General features: G+C 43.4%; 1 protein-coding gene across 1 annotated transcript in view; it reads left to right on the top strand.

The window, feature by feature from the left end:
* Window positions 1-16,432, top strand: part of LOC112577197 (iroquois-class homeodomain protein IRX-6-like) — a 32,242-nt gene extending 15,810 nt beyond the window's left edge. Inside the window, exons 2-7 of the mRNA XM_025260202.1 lie at window positions 8,827-9,048; window positions 10,069-10,169; window positions 11,173-11,335; window positions 11,735-11,891; window positions 14,187-15,096; window positions 15,400-16,432. Coding sequence (XP_025115987.1) covers window positions 8,827-9,048; window positions 10,069-10,169; window positions 11,173-11,335; window positions 11,735-11,891; window positions 14,187-14,845 — 1,302 coding nt within the window. The 3' untranslated portion in view covers window positions 14,846-15,096; window positions 15,400-16,432. The remainder of the gene's footprint in view (window positions 1-8,826; window positions 9,049-10,068; window positions 10,170-11,172; window positions 11,336-11,734; window positions 11,892-14,186; window positions 15,097-15,399) is intronic.
* Window positions 16,433-16,833: the final 401 nt, after the last annotated feature.

The following is a 16,833-nucleotide window of genomic DNA, read 5'->3' as shown; positions in this document are numbered from 1 at the left end:
CTCCATTCATCAGCCAAACACGGAATCACACACAGAACTTGAGAGCTGGAGTTATTCTCCACACTGGCTTCCTCGTTCCTTCACTCCACAGACATCATAAGAACCTCGACAAGCTTTCTTTCACTGCAGTCTTCCGACTCCTGGAAATGGAAAAGGATTATGTGCGATACCTGAATAGTCTGGGAGGGGGGTGATATGCAAGCACACAGACCGAACTTTGGCACACTTCCGGTCTTTGACGAGTTTTTTAATTACCGTCCGGCGACTGGGTGTTTGGGTTGCGATCTATTGTTTAGGTTTTTTAATTAACAGTAACTGTGTGGCATGCCAGTAGTCTCATGTACCTGAAACCAGGTAAAACCAGACCACCGAGAAAAGTCTGGAAAGGTTAGTAACTAGATATCTTTGACTTGTAGACACGGGGCTGTGAAAATCTGCATAAAGCTCGTGTGCACACTACAAACGAATAAACAGTCACGCGCAAGTGTTTGTCTGTGAGACTGTTTGTTTACTTGTAGTCTCGTGTGCACAGCGCACACTGGGAAATGCTTTCTACAAATAACAATAATACACTTCACCACAGGTTAGGATTGCATGCATCTTCAGACACAAACATCAAATAATATTACTACAGCATGTTATTAATTTATTAATTCATTAATTTATTAATTCATTATTAATGTTAGTATTGTTATTTATAATGCGATGTCGGTGTGTGTAACGCGAATTCATCCTGAAGGAAGGCGCTGTGTAATATTTGAAGTTAATTAGTAAATTAAATATTTTTTTTAACAAAGGAAGGAATAAATGTTTCCAGAAAAGCGCAGGAAATGAAGGCTTTTTCTGTTCCTGTTATAAGTAAGAATTCCACTGAATCTAGTTTTCTTACCTCGAATGAAAAATAAGACAGTAGATGAACAAACAGACACAATATAAATGATTGATTATTGGATCAGCGAACTCTGTCCGTGTAGGTCAGCGGCTGATCCTCATAGCTTATTATCTAGGGAGGTGATCGGGGGACAGTTTGTTGTGGTTCTTGCTGGTAGAACAGATAAGCAGGACTGCAGAAAGTGTTGTGGTGTTTGGTCTGCTCTAAGTTGCACGAAACTGTAAGATAAACGATCAGTCACCGTACATAAAAGTTACATGTGAAAGAGGAACTCATAAGTAAGTAATCTTCTGGTGATGAATTTGCAGGTCTCTCACACACATTATATACTTATTCGCAGAGAACTGTAACGGCTCTGTCCTAACCCATCTAACCCTACCCCTATTGTCGATTTTCGCACTTAGTTTGAAGCCTATTTGGACCCGAGTATACAATGTGGCCCTAGCTAGTAATTAGATGGCTAGGGCCGACACCCAGTAGGTAGATGGCAAAGACCTAGCCAGTAGCTAGATAATTAGGGCCTGCAGCCAGCTAAAATACTTATATGAATGTGAGTGGTATCGCTGACTGTTAGTCGTTAACACCCAGCTCTAGGGTAGTGACATACTGTGCACAGGGCCCCACCATGGCCCCTGACTGCCTAATCAAAAAATCCCCGTCTGTTGTTGTCGTTAAAGCAGGGCCACGTCTTCACATCCGGGACTTCTCTTTTCTCGTTCTTATTCACTTTGTTTGACACCGCTATCCGTCATGGCTGCCAATGTCTGTCAATACCGAGACACGAGTAGTCCACAACCGAAGAGCGACCATTGTAGTCGGTGTTGGCAAAAGCTATCAAGGAGTAAGGTTTGATGTCTGAAAAAATATAATTAAGAAGCTGCGTACCTGTTTGCAGTAGACAATAGCTGAAGCCCAGAAAGCCAATTCTCGCAACGAATTTCGTTTTATTATCGTTTGTTTCGTTCCTGGATGATAGCAGAGTGTTTCAGATGAGTCCGTGCCTCCGTAAATGACTTCATTTTCTAGACAATTCTAGCAGACCGGTGGCCGAAAAGGCGGCCTGTAAGAGAAAAACTTTACATAGCCGTAACAGAAAGAGGGAAATGTTTGACCCCTGGCTGAGACAGTTCCCAGGCGACTTGCAGCCGCGGATGAAAATGTGGGTACTTAGAGACAAACGGTATCAAATATTGAGGACGAGAAAATAGTGCAGTGTGGCACAAAAGACTCCACCACGAGTCCGGACATGGGCTGTCCTCCAGGTTGTCAGGAGGGCGTCCGTCCTGGAAGCGAAGCGCCACCAACGGTTGGCGGCCTTTGGAGGCTGGAGAATACAACTGGCGGCGGACAAAGGCATCAATGGGGTAGAGACATCACTGGCCTCCCGTGTGCAAACACCCAATGCACAGGTCAGTTTACTCACAGTCAACACTCGCTACAAGCGCCAGGTCTGCGCCTTGTAACCACCTTTATTGCCGGGCTCCGACTTCAAAGCGCGCTGGGCACGAGGATTTCCTTTCTAAGACAAATGTTCTTCAAACACTGATGCGCAGTGCAAAGCGGAACACAACAAAGGAAAATGTTCCGACATGTGATGCGGACTTCGACATTCTTAGTTCGCTATTGCTGCCACTGGTTTAATGTCGGTTGTCCAACAGTCTCCATGTACTGCGGAATGTAAAAGATAAACACCTTTAGCGACATTCCTTCCTTCTTTTCTTCCGACCTGCTTCTCCTCCTCCACTCACCATCATCATCATCATTGACGCGATTACTGATCATTACTGGAAAAAAAGAGCACAAGACCATTCTTTATTAACATGCCAATTGGTCGATACCTTTCTTCTTGGTTTTCTCGCGGAGTTGAGAAGACAAAGACACAGGAATGTTTAGAGACAAGACACGGGGCAATGTAGACAGAGGAAAACTAACTGAAACTGTTATACAGTGGCACAAAAGGTTTGCTTATAAGGGGGAAAATACTTAACTTAATATGTAACAACAAAATGGCCGCTACTTCTCACCTACTAATTAATACTAAACAGAAACACTTCACAGGCTAAATCACACAAAATTAACTTTGAAAGAAAGGGCTCAATACAATAAAAGACACCGACTCCCAAGATTTAGGCGGAAATCTTTGTTCATTCAATCTGTTAAGCTGGAATACGTGGCACTTTGTAGCGCCCGCCTGAGGGCAACAGCTGGAAGTTGGGATGGAGAGGGTGTGATTGGTCTGAGGTGATGTGTGTCATCTTTCTGACTACATGAAAATATAAGTCACAAAGTGGCAGCAGTGGTGTACCAGTAATTTTATTTGCCTGGTGTATGACTCTGGCCAGTCTTGCCTTGTCTTTGACGAGGAGGTGGCCATACCAGGCGGCGATGTTACCCTTTCAGACGAGCCGAACTCTACAGCACTTGTTGCTGGAGACCAACCTTTGTGGTCGGTCCTTCAGGAATGATTGCATCCACATACCTAGGCTGGTGTTGACATCCAAGTCTAGTAGGCGCTGTACCAGAAGGTGTGGCTGGACCGTGCTGAAGCGCTCGAAAAATCCATGAACAGGACCCGAACATAGGTGCCAGAGGCGTCCAAGTGTTGTAGGGCAGTGTCTAAAAGATGAGAGTGGCATCAGACCCTACGTGGCTAATAGGCAAATTGTACAGGATCCTCTCGCATTCGGGACTTCAGTCAGACACAGGCATCTTTTTTTCTTCTTGAGCAGCCATCCGTTCAACAAAATAATGATTTTCAAGGACAAGAGAACAGACAATTTTAAATTGTCATTTAAGTAAGGGTTTTTTTTTCCAAAGGGAGAAAGAAAACACGGACTTTTAGACCATAATAATTAGACTTACTTTGTGTAATTAACATGTCATGGTAATCAAACACTGCAAGAATCTTTCCTCTCATAATATCTTGACTTTTGTCATTGATGATGTGCATTGTTGTGCACAATATATCATGATATTCACAATAATTAAATGTTGTACAGATGGTACACACCAACCAAATATTGTGCATAACATTCATCTATTAATGTAGTTAATGTAAAATATTTAGTTGTGTACAATGTATTACACACAACATACAACTTTAAATTTTGTAAAATAAAAGAAAACATTAATACAGAACATGCACAAGAGTTTTTTGACAAACACAACCTGCACCTCTGTTATGACAAGCGCCCTCCCACCACAAGATGTCCCTCCCATTTGTACACAAGAAACGTGTACTTGTGTCTGTACAGGCAAACCAAAACACGAATGTCATGTCAAAGTGGGAAGTGAGTTCAGGACTGAGTGACTATATCAGCCAGTAGTCAGAAGTTGGTGTAGGCAAGCCCCGGATGCAGCTTCCTGTGCATGCACGTGACCCCGGCAAGCAAGGCTCAGTCATCTTGTAAACGACTTTATAAAATTTACTTTCATTGTCCTCTCCACGAGGTGTGAGTTAGGTTCACAGCCATAAACTTGTTTTCATGCCTGTATCACATCTCACAAGTCATTGTTTAGAATTTTTTTTGACGGTCGACAGCTTGTTTGCTGATAGACATCTTGAACAAGCACTACCACAAGGCCGCCGTCCACATCGTCTAGTGGACGAGAGTGAAGTAACGAGTGTTAGATGATGATGATGATGATGATGATGATGATGAGGAGGAGGAGGAGGAGGAGGTGTATTCGTGTTTATTTTTTGTCAAGTTCTTGGGCTAGCGTTTGATAGTAGGGTAAAACACACCATAAATTAACTTTATTATTATTATTTCGAAGAAATAAATCAGAAAACCAGCTGCTTTAATATAGTCGCAAGCAGTTGCTTTAAAGATGACCTACAGCAGAGAAACACTACCCTCGGTGGTAAGTCTTTATGAGGGACGAGAGAGGTGCGGGCTGAATGACACTCGATACTTTGTGAATACACAGTTATTTGATAGTATTTTATGTGGCATGTTTATGGGAGGTGTCGGGGGTGTACAAAGCCAGTTAAAAGATATTGTTTCTCTTTCCCGCTTATAAGTGCACACGCACACCCGCACTTTCACGTACACTCACGTAAGCACACACCCACTCACGCATGCGCACACGCTGCTATGTTCCTACATCACAGAAACAAAAAGACTGTTGACGGTTGAGGTCATCATGGACAATGTGAGTGTACTGATATGTTACTACGGACAGTGTATGTACACAAGTGGGGGAGGGAGTGAGTGGCGGTGGTAATACACTTGTTTTTTGCCCCTTCATCGACAGAACTATTTCATCGAGCACAACAGCCACATCTATGGCAACGGAAAGGTGACATGGTATTTGTCACACAGAATGACATTAAATCCACACAGTCATATGTCAGTTAGTTGTTGCATGTCACGGAAGCTCGGTGACGGAGATTGTCACCTGCTGTAAACACTAAAGACAACAGTGACTACACAATCAACACTAGTCAGGATAGATACAAATAGTAAAGGAACAGTCAAGTGATGGAGGGACAAGCTAGCTCCGGGGTATGTGCGCAAATTCTAATAGTGCTTTTCTGTGTCCGACTTGCGCATGCGCAGTATAAGTTTGCTCTATCGAGGCACAAAAATGAGATCGTGATACCCGAGCTACTATTCTCAAAAGACGGGGAGGGGAAAGCAGACTGCTTCAACTTGATTGGCTGGCAGGAGTCACGTGCTTCGGTTCCTCAACGCCATTGGTTCGCAATGTTTACCACTTTGGTTTATCATACAAGCTAGTCAGTCTGTGAGGCGAGTTGATATCTAAGGTTGAATTGATAATGAAAGAAATAAAGTCCCCCTACTGTATTTCATGCTTCTCTTACAATTGTAGTCGTTTGTGTCATCTCCACCCCGAAGCTAATGGGTGCTTTGCAAAAATCGCGAGGTGTTAGACGCCGAGCAGAACCTCAAAACTCTAGAGACAAGAAAGAGATGACAGCCTCAACACTCCAGACTAGAAAAAAGATGACAATCTCAGTGTTCTCGACAAGAGGGAGAGACACACTGCACTGTCAGAAGGAAGCTGGGAATTTGATTTTTAAAAAAAAAAAAAAAAAAAAAACACTTCGGGGGTTTCTTTATATTTTATGGTTATGATGCATTTTGTTTTTATATTTATCACACAAGCGTTTTAATGGAAACATTATTGTTTACTTTACTGAACATTACTTTATTAGACAACCATTCGAGGAGAAGCAGATTCCACCTCAGCAGGACTCACAATCGTCTCAAATATCTTCGCGACTGTCGTCCATTTTTGTCCTCCTTGCCTCACTTGAATGCTAGCTCTGAAATACGAGTTGCTTGCCATGCTGTCGTTGATAATAGTAGCCGCGAAAAAACACGCAAAGTAACAATAGACCTGCTGTGTCTAAACTGTCAAACCAGCCAGCGGACCAGCCAGCCAGCCAGACCGAAAACGCGTATGATATTTAGAAGATCGGCATGTCGGTATGGCAGTTAGACATTGCAACTTGTACATGCACTCCGTACTCAGGGATCGGGTGTCTCCCATGTATGACAAGATGTCATCAGCAATAAGATGTAAGCAGATATGTTGGGTGCCATGAGAATGTCACGTGATTCGCCATTTACCCGAAGGATGCTCCATCAGGACCACCGTCTTCTGATGAGTAGTAACGGTCACACTTTGCCAACTTTCGCAGTCGATTGAATTATTTTTCTCTGCCATCACTTATACCAAGTCTTTGTCTTTATAATTCCTTATAATTATAATATTGAGCAAGCACTTCCAGCTTATAATATATATTGTAGCCTCAGAACCCATTCAGTCGATCGAACCGCTTTCTTTCATAGCTGGACTCTTCTTCCACATTTTGAGTTTGACACAGGTATAGATAAAAATGCTAACCCAGGATTTAGTAGACAACAGAAAATCAAGTACAATAGTTATGAAAAGAATTTTTATTTTGCTTTAATTTGTTAATTTCAAAACTTTTAATTCTTTTTACGACAGTATATCAAACTCGCGTGTGAGATGAACCACTCACCATCTCTGGCTTGTGAGGGCTGTAGGGGGGAGAGATCTGTTAGGTGCAAATATAGAATCCCATGGAAACAATTTTAAACAATTAAAAAAAACTGTTAGTCTTCGTTGATGAAAGCAGGATTGTTGGGTGCGACAACAAAACAATTTTATGAAAACTGTCGCATGTTAGAAGATGAAGTTTGTTACCTGTCCACAGTTCACAAGTTCTTTATTCGATGTCAATTACTAATAACTTATTCACCTCTGTATATGACATCCGTTGTGCGAGCACTTTAACAGTTAATAAATCTAGTTGGCAATATTCTGTCAGGTGAATGGTGTGGCCTTCTGCTCATTAGACCAGAGAAGAGAACAGCTTAGGTTATGGTACTCCAGAATTAAATCATCTGTAGGGAACTGAAGTCCATAATAGCTAGAGCTATATAATCTGTTAACGATGAACGAAGTATAAAAAATGAATTATTGAGGAATGAATGAATTGATTAATGCCAAATGCTTGTTGTATTGTATTAGCAACTCCTACAGAAATCAAATTATTAAAAGTTTCTTGACATCTGGAGACAATTGTATTAGACTGACTCCAATATCCGAAAATGTTTGCGCAGGCCTATGTACAGTTTCAAAATATTAACTGTTGAGAGTAAAACAATTTTTAATAAAGTAATGCTAGCCTTTTAAAAAAAATGTATCATCAAAACAACTGGTATACAAATGGTCTGGTCACGACTAGGCGCGTAGACGGAAGCATGGATGTCCACTTCATTGGGTAGACAGACAATTGCAAGTCAGTCCATGCCGCGCTGTACGGACCTGTGGATGCTTTGCAGATGACTGCCAGTCTTATCTCAAAAGCTGGCCTCCAAGTGTGGTTGATGACAGAGTTGAGTTGTCCACAAGGCTGCACCTAAATACCTAGGCATTTTTAATTCTCCCGAATTAAATTGTTTTTACAGAGCAGTAAAGCACTCTCTGTGTTAATTGTGTTTATTCTTCGTCTGTGTCAATCTTGTTTTTAGTTAATTTTGTTTTCCTGTTTGTTTTTATGGTTCAATAACACCTTATCAATTTAAATTGTTTCCCAACTGACGGGTTCTGCATCCCTCTTCTCTTCCTTTTCTATCTCTCCCAGTCCCAGATCTTTTCTTTCTTTCTTTTTTTTTTGCTCACATTTCTGTAAGTTTTTTCACTTAAAAAAATGTCCTGTTGTTTTCTTTGTCTTGGCGCTTGCATCGTAAAATGATAAAATCTATCATCATCTGCTTCATCATCTTTATCATTATCATCTAACATTAGCGCTCATAAAATCCATCAACATCATCATCTAACATCAGCGCACACTGCAGTAATTTACTTTATGAAATTTTTCGTTCGCGCGAACAATTAACTCAAACAATTCCTGTTAACTGACAGAGCAATCATTTCATTTTATTTACTGTCAATTTTATAACATCGTTTAGGCTAATTGACAGTTACAGGGAAATGCGTGAACAGCTCGCGAAGTCAGTCTGGTGCTAGACACGAAATGGTTTTCACAGCTTGTCTGTGAGTGTGTTCATCCATCACGCCGCCATTGCACTGTTTGCTGGGAGGTCGACGCGAGAAGCTCGTCGCTCCTTTCACCAGATCAATAATTTATCGATTGTCAGAGCGAATTTATCGGCCCACCTGTCAGCGTGTGCTGTTACATTAACATGTCACAGGTAGGGATGCGAATTTGCGCACGAGGCTGTAAAGTTGTTGAGGCGGGCCGAGGCGTAAATCGCCCCTGGCAAGCGTGAAATTTTCAGTTCACTGTGGACACGTAGACACTTTCCTGTCCAGCCCAGACATGCAGGCAAATAATTCGCTTGCTGACACGCAAATATCAAGCACCGGTCAGAGACAGGTGTGCGTTTATCCGCATGCACTTTGATTCGCAGACGTCACCAGGTGTGTCGCTGTTTTGCGGCGAGGGGCGTCCGTACCTGGCGAATGCCCCACTGGGGCAGAGACTGTGCCTGTGCCCGGTCTCTCACGAAGGGCCCCATTCTCATCTCTCAGCCAGCGGGGGAGTGCTTTCTGGAGGACTCAAGCCCCTGGCAACCCACCCGAACACAGCTGTCCCACCCGGACACGATGCTTCAGCCTTCTATCCGCCGCTGGTGAGAATTTCCTTTTTCTTTCTGTCTTTTTTTTTTTTTTTTTTTTTTGTTCTGGAGTGAGTCTGATGGTAATTTGGCTATGAAAAGAATTTTGTAACGATCCCCACAAGTGGGTGGATCATACCAAGGGTGTGTGTGTGAGTTTGCGCTTTTTTTTTTTCTTCGTTTTGTGTAGACAGACGCACAGCCTACAGGCGCTGTATTAATTCACTTTTAACTTTGCAAAAGATGAAGGTGGATAAATGGATAAATACTTCTACTATCTACAGACAGTCTTAAGTACCTGATGACGGGTAAATGCAGGTCAAAACAAGAGCATTTTATGTACACATACAGTCCAATCATATTTTACAAGTCCATTATTAATACAATATTTTGCAAAGGAAGTTAGTGATATAGTACACTCCAAGAAAACTACTCCTCCTTCACATTGTCATCATCGTCAGCGTCGTCAGATACTTGCGAGATCTCACTGTGAATACTGTAGACAGAGACAAGATCTGACTGTGAAAATAGTATCAAGTGCGCCCTTGCAATAATTATTCTTAGGATAGTGTGTGTGTGCGTGCGTGAGTGCATGTGTGTGTTCACAAAGCTGAATAGACGGTGACAAATGTGGCCCGTTTAAATTCTATTATTCTACCTCCAACACACAAATTTTTTCACTAATTCATCAGATTCTTCGAACTACGGCGTCCTTCATTTTAATCTCGTCTTCAGCCTTCAGCCTCTCCCTTGACCCGGAAGTAAACTATAGGTCATAGGTCCTATACATTTACCATCCCGACGCAGAGCGTATGGGAAAATGGTAAATTCAAAGTCAAAATGGCCAGCAGTCGGAATATTCGTGGATGACAGTAGTTCAAGAGAGCATTAATTACAATAATTACATTAATTACAATAATTACATTAATTGTACTCGAGGTCATGGCACTTCAATTATATGATCTCTTCTCAGTCACAAAGGATTCCTGCAATTTTTCTTTCAATTGAACTCTTTCTGGATTTGTCTCTGTCTAGTTTCGGGGACTTCCTGTTAGACCGGAACTAACAACTCTGACCTCTGGGGGTCCACGTCTACCCTTCGACCCTGCGATGGCAGCTCATCCTTATGGACTACTGTGAGTTCATTGACTAAAATATATTGTGTAAAATTAACAGGTGTGTGTGTGTGAGAGAGGAGAGAGAGAGAGCAGGTGTGCACAGGTGGTGTAGTGTGTTAATAATAATAAAACTCACTTGCTCACTAGGTTGCTAGCTCAATGAACTTGACAAAAGACACTAAATGGTAGAATGAAGATGTCACAGACCAGTGGAGAGAACAGGATAGACGATGACGAGAGCCTGGTGTTGCTAGAGTTACAAGGTTGGGATGTGCACTAGCCATGTGACAAAGTGAAGACATTACAGATGAATGTGTGCACCCAGGGTACTCCAAGCCCACATGAAGAAAAGGATTCATGTACCTTGTGTAGTCCCCTAACCTTAGCCACCCAAGTAACTACGTGGAAAAGGCAAACTCTAGACAGCACTTCCCAAACATCCAAGATTTTTATTTCAGAATGCATCTCTCTCTCACACACACACACGTCTGCGGATCCACGTGGACACAGTCTTCCAGTCAATAGAAACTACAGCCCCGCGCATGCGCGAGTGTGTGTGTGTGTGTGAGAGAGAGAGAGACAGAGAGAGCATGTTTCTTTTCTCGTTCAGTTTTGCTTTCGGGAAGCAGTTTCTTCTTTTCTAAAGAACTGATTTGGTTTTTTTTAAATATAGCATTCTCACAGGCCTATGTTTTAGGGTTGCTGGGATTTTTTTTTTATTGGATGAAGTTCATAAACATGTGTGAGATTATATGAGTGTGTATGCTTATATATATATTAATGTTATGTTCAAATGAATAATTTTTTGTGAGCAAAAGAAAATTTTTTTGTCTTGGTACAAACAATAAACATTGATTGATTGATTGATTGATTGATTGATTGATTGATTGATTGATTGATTCCTTATAGACAAGAAAAGACAGATTACTGTGTTAGCTGTAAAATATACGAAATTCAGCAAAGTGTAAAATCAAAGCGATCTCGTTATTAATATTGTAAAATAGTATATCGTGTATATCAGATATGCAGGACTCGACGTCAACGGTCTGGGCATGCGCAAAGCAGCAACTCGGGAGACAACGGGACCACTAAAGGCCTGGCTACACGAACACCGGAAGAACCCGTACCCGACGAAAGCAGAAAAAATTATGCTTGCAATCATCACAAAAATGACTCTGACCCAGGTGAGCAGCTTACTTCTGGAATCACTGACATGACAATGATTCTTGTCTTCTTACTCTTCAGAAAAATCTCTCTGGAAATGTCCATACCTACGAGACCTACCTTGTTTCTTGTTCAAAGCCACATTTGAGGCTGTATGTCTCACATCACTGACAGAACCCGCGTGGTCACGTGACTCCTAATGTTCATTGCTTAACGAGTTATTAATGTTAAGGACAAAGCAGATTTATGGTTAGTTCAATGTGAGTTGTGTGACTGGGTATCTCGTTATAGCAGTAGAGGGCCGGGTGTATTGAGGATTTCACTAGAAGTGTTGGGGATGATGATGTCGTTAGTTGTAAGCCGTTCCTCCAGCATCTAGGGGATGGTTTGTTGTATTCTGGCTGCTACCGTGTTTCCAGGTGTCCACCTGGTTCGCCAACGCCCGCCGACGATTGAAGAAAGAGAGTCGTCTGTACACAGTAAAGGACGGCGCACATGACGACAGCGACCACAACCCCCGCGACAGGGACGACGACGACGACGCCAATGAAACAGACGACGACTGCGGGCTTTTACGTAAGTGAATGTGTCACGTGACCTGACGAAGGTGCATGCGTCGTGAAACCTGTCTTGGTTATCTCGTGTTTTCTGATGACATTCTGGTTTCCTTTCATACTGAAGTATGTAAAACAGAAAGGAGATTTTTTAAAATATCTGGTTTGGGCTGTAGTGCTGCCAGTAACCGTTTCAAATGTGACTGATTAAAAAAAAAACTACACGCATAAAAACCTGCATGTTCAGTATATTTTGTGCCACAAATGAAGAGAGAAGTTAGGTAAACACACAAAAGAGATAGGTTCAGTCAACAGAGATAAGTTATATAAACCCTCGGCAGAACGGGAAGATCAAAGAGACACTTGAAGTGTGTAGATAATCAAACCCTGGCTACCTGTAAAATCGATCTCTGTTTGAGCACGCGTGCTTAGGCCTCATTACGCAAGTGTGTGCGTGTGTGTGTGTGTGTGATAGATAAAGAGAGCCAGTGTGTGTGTGTGTGTGACTGTGAGTGTGAGGGTTTGTAAGTGTATGATGCAAGAAATATTAGTTTTTATGACAAGTAATTTACAAATGGGGCCTGCATAGGTAATTCCTTCGAACTGTCAACCAAATCAATTGTTGATACAGTCGACCACAGTTTATTTTCAATCTCTTCCATCATCAACTTTAAACGCTGGTCAAGTTTGGGTTTAATGTACATAACTGTGCAAGCTTAAACAAAGAGATCAACATTTTTCTACCGGGTAAAACATCAAAATGGATTTTTTCTCTTTACGAGTTTTCTTATCATAATACTTGTGTATGACAACTGTATTATCTGCATATCTCCCTCCCCCGTCTCTCTATTTCCCATCTCTCTCTACTCCCCCCACACAAACACTCTCACCCTTGACCCACCTTACACACACACCCTTCTACCCACGCCCCGTCAGGTCTGCATCCTTTAGCCCCCCTCCCCCTTCACCACCCCCGTGACTGTCTGGTCCCCCCTCCCCCGTGATGGTGGGGCCTCCCAGCAGGTGGTAATCGCAGCGTGCAGGGGGTGGGGACACCTCTCGTCACAACACTGGCGCGCGGTGCGCAGTTTGGTCGCGCGCTACTCACCCGATGGACCCTTCACGTGCACAACTTGTCACTCAGCCCACCCGTCTGCATTAACCCAGATGGCCGCGGCACCCGCTAACCCGTCAAGAGCGGCAACAGAAGCTCGTGTCCACTTGTAGCGCGCGCCGCTGTCGTCGCATACCACGTCTGGGGGCGAGTCGTCGCCGCGTGTACCCGGGGGCTTTTGTCTCGCGCACCCGGGATCTCGCGAGAGTTTGCCCGAGCCGCTCGTGTGCGCAGATAACCTCTGGCGGTTTTTTTGCCTGGGTGACAGTGGATCAGCAGCCAAATGGATGGCTAATGATGACGTGAACATTCAGGCAGATAGCAGACGACCGCCCCCTTGCCCACCGAAGGCCGCTCACTTTCCCCCCACCGAGCTAGGAGATGGATGGACAAACTGTCTTTATTTTGTCTCACAGACTTGGGATCGGTATCGACCCCTAACCCTGACTCCTGTCAACATCTCAACACTGACGTATCAGTAATGTTACACTTCTCGATCTAACGGGCTGAAATAAAATGATAACAAAAATTACACGAATGATATCCAGAAGAAACAAACTTAAAAAAAAAAACATACAAAATGGTAGTTGGGATGAGAATGGAACTCATGATCCCTGGTTGTGGCACTGGTTGTGAGAGGCTGCTCACACACGAAGACTGTCATCTGCCGCTAGTAAACAATAACATGTCCGGTGGCACAGCCCGTATCTAGGACGTGGCATCGTGGTCTTTGACCTTTGACCTTTCACCGATAAACCCTGTACCGATCCCTCACTTCCTATGCCAACATATGGCAAGTGAGCAATCACAATTTCAAACCACAATTAACATGCGGAAATATATCTGGTAAATAGGTATAACATTAATTTCAAAAATATTTTGAAATAAATAATTCCAAATGTTCTCACCAAAAATAAACTGGATATTATCTGTTTCTCTGTCATGTTCAAAACAGGAGTAGGTGAGTTTATTCGAAGGACATAAGCTCGTGGAAGGTGTGCAAACAACAATAAGAATAATAAGACACTGCTCCATTTACTCCATTACCATACATTTTCACGAACGCTTTAACGAAATATAATTCGATAAGTATATAGGTTAATCTTTACTGTAGACATTTTAAATTAAATGCTTAATAAAGATAAAATGCTATATATATATTGTGGGTGTGATTGTATAAATAGTGGCAATGTTTTGTATCAGGCGGATGTACAGACTCCGACGAGGACATTAATGTCGACGTGTCGGACATATCTGATCACGAGGACGACCCTGTCACGCCCACCGCCACGTCCGCCTCTACCTCCTCCCCCATGGGCAAGCACAGTCCGCTGTCCTCCTCCCCCATGGGCAAGCACAGTCCTCTGTCCTCCTCGTCTCCACACACATCGTTCACGTCGTCACCGCCATTCGTGGCCAACCGCATTCCTTTCTTTTTATACACTTCTGGTATCTCGCCGGCCATGGCTCTCCACGGAGTGCCGAACGGAGTTGCCCATGGCAACAGTTGTTCTACACAAGCGACCTTCTCAAAGACTTTGTCTCCAGCGGTCATCGCACAGCCCTCGATACCACTGGGTGCTGCAGCGACTGCCCCGTCCACAGCTGCTGCGCGCTCGTCCTCCTCCGTGGTGCAGTCGTCGCGGCCCAAGATCTGGTCCATTTCCGAGATTATCCACTCGGAATCCGAAAGAACGTCAGCCACAGGGTCCGCGGCGAAAGTCAGTGAAAGTGACCGGAAGAATGACCGGACAAAGGACGATGACGTGTCACGTGACCGCTCCACTTGGCTGCAGCCCCTGGCTCTCGATCAACAGCCGAACAGAACGAGGAGTCGTCAGGACATGACCTGTCCGCCATGACACCGGAAGCAGAAGGAAGACAAGCTACATGTACTCGACTTCTGCCCTTGCTCCCGCGACAACGGGCAGAGCAACTGGTTGGATGACGTCACCGGTGGTTAAGAAGCCTCGCACAACGTCATCAGACGTCAGCCTGTCGTCAGATAACGATCTTCCGCCCAGAGTCACTTCCGCTCTCTACCCCGCTTCTAGCACAGATGTCAGTCCTCAGACAGAAGCCCTCGACCTGCAGACCAAGAAAACCACAAACGGTAAGTCACTTTTATTTTGAGTGGTATAGGCTATATCTTGTCTTCGTTATAGCAATAAATTTTTGTGGATCCCATAGTAACATGATGAGACAACTCTCACCCGCATTTCATATTGCTTAAGACGACTGTTTGTGTCACAGCGCATTGAGCTTGCTGCCGGCAGGGAAACACCATATAGAAATGCATGTTTCTTTCGTCATCGTCATCATCATCATAATCATCATCATGACGAGGACGTCTGCAATCGGAGCATTTTTTTTTATTTTTGTTTTAATTTTTTTATTTCTTATTTTGTTGTTGCAGACGTCAAGCCAGGAACATAGGAGCGGACCTCAAACCAGGAGCAGAGCCTTCACTCCGTGTCCACACAACAAGAATCAGACGAGGAACTTCAAGGCTTCAGTCAACGCTGGTCCAGCCTGGAAAGCGAACCGAGATCCAGAATCAGCAAGTGAAGCCCGCTTCCGAAAACATCCTGTGTATATGTGTGTATATTTAGATACAATATGTCCCTTAAGGGTTCTCTGAAGTCCACAGTGCCCATACCATCGGCACTCCCTGTCGCACACCACGAGGACCGGTGGCACTTCACAGGGTGGAGTTTTACAACAACAAGCCGCTAGTTAACGACTGTATGTGGTAGATACATAGAGTAGAGGTGCACTTGTCTCTCAGTCCAGTTCCACTCTTGTCTCGACACTGATCTCTACAGTAACAGACCTGTGGACGTAGATGAGAGGTCAACGAGTCTTCCTCATCAACACCATGAACCCGACCTCTTGAGCAATGGTCAAGGCACTAGTGGCCCTGGTTCCAGCACCACAGTCTGGTACTGTCCCCTGGTAACCTTTCACAACACTGTGACTGTGAGGAATTGTTGCCAAGACAACGTATGAACCATCAGTTATAGCAGGTTGTGAATACGGATTGTAAGGTTGACAGAGTGCTACATAGTGAGAATAAACTGGATGCCTATGTACAAGCACTTCTACAGTTCGCTCGGAGATTCTGTCTCACCATCCGACAAAACATTTTGTAAAAGAAAACTAAAGCATTGAAAATGTCGGCTGTGTTTCTTACTCAGCTTCCCTCGCTGTTTCTAGAACTTCTTTGCCAGAAACCGGTTATAAGACCACGAGCGTGGATTGTAATTTTTGCCGGCAAAGCAGCACTCTAAAGACCTGGGACACCTGTTCTGACAACACCTGTACTGGTAGCACCTCTAGCAGACAGCAGTACACCTTGTAGACCTTGTGACTGTAGATGTCTAACTGTTTGTGTAGGTATTTAAGACTTGTACAACTAATACATGTTAATAAATGCTTGATCCTAACAACCGGATGATTATTCCAACAGAGCGCATGCATGGTGTGGGATGGATGAGCGTATGACAACAAGATGTCAGTCCATGTCTCTCTGTCAATTAGCAAGTGATCTTCTCGGTCTCATCATCGTCTTTTATGTCTCCTACACTTTCCTTTGAGAGAGAGAGAGGAGAGAGAAAAAGAATACTACGAAGCAAAATAAATAAATAAATAAATAAAACAAATGAAAGCAATTTTTTTATCATGTCAGCAATGACAATTTTTTTTATAGAATAAAACCAGTGTTTTCTATAGTTTGTGACATAGGTTCAGTGTGTATCACCCAAGAAATCTGGACGCCCTCTCAATGCCTTCAGCAAACGGTGTACTTAGCGATGCATTAATCAGGTTTTTTTAAATTTTCTTTTAAATC

Source organism: Pomacea canaliculata, linkage group LG12 (assembly GCF_003073045.1).
Source record: "Pomacea canaliculata isolate SZHN2017 linkage group LG12, ASM307304v1, whole genome shotgun sequence".
NCBI classification, from domain to species: Eukaryota; Metazoa; Mollusca; class Gastropoda; order Architaenioglossa; family Ampullariidae; genus Pomacea; species Pomacea canaliculata.
This window is presented reverse-complemented; position numbering and strand designations above follow the sequence as displayed.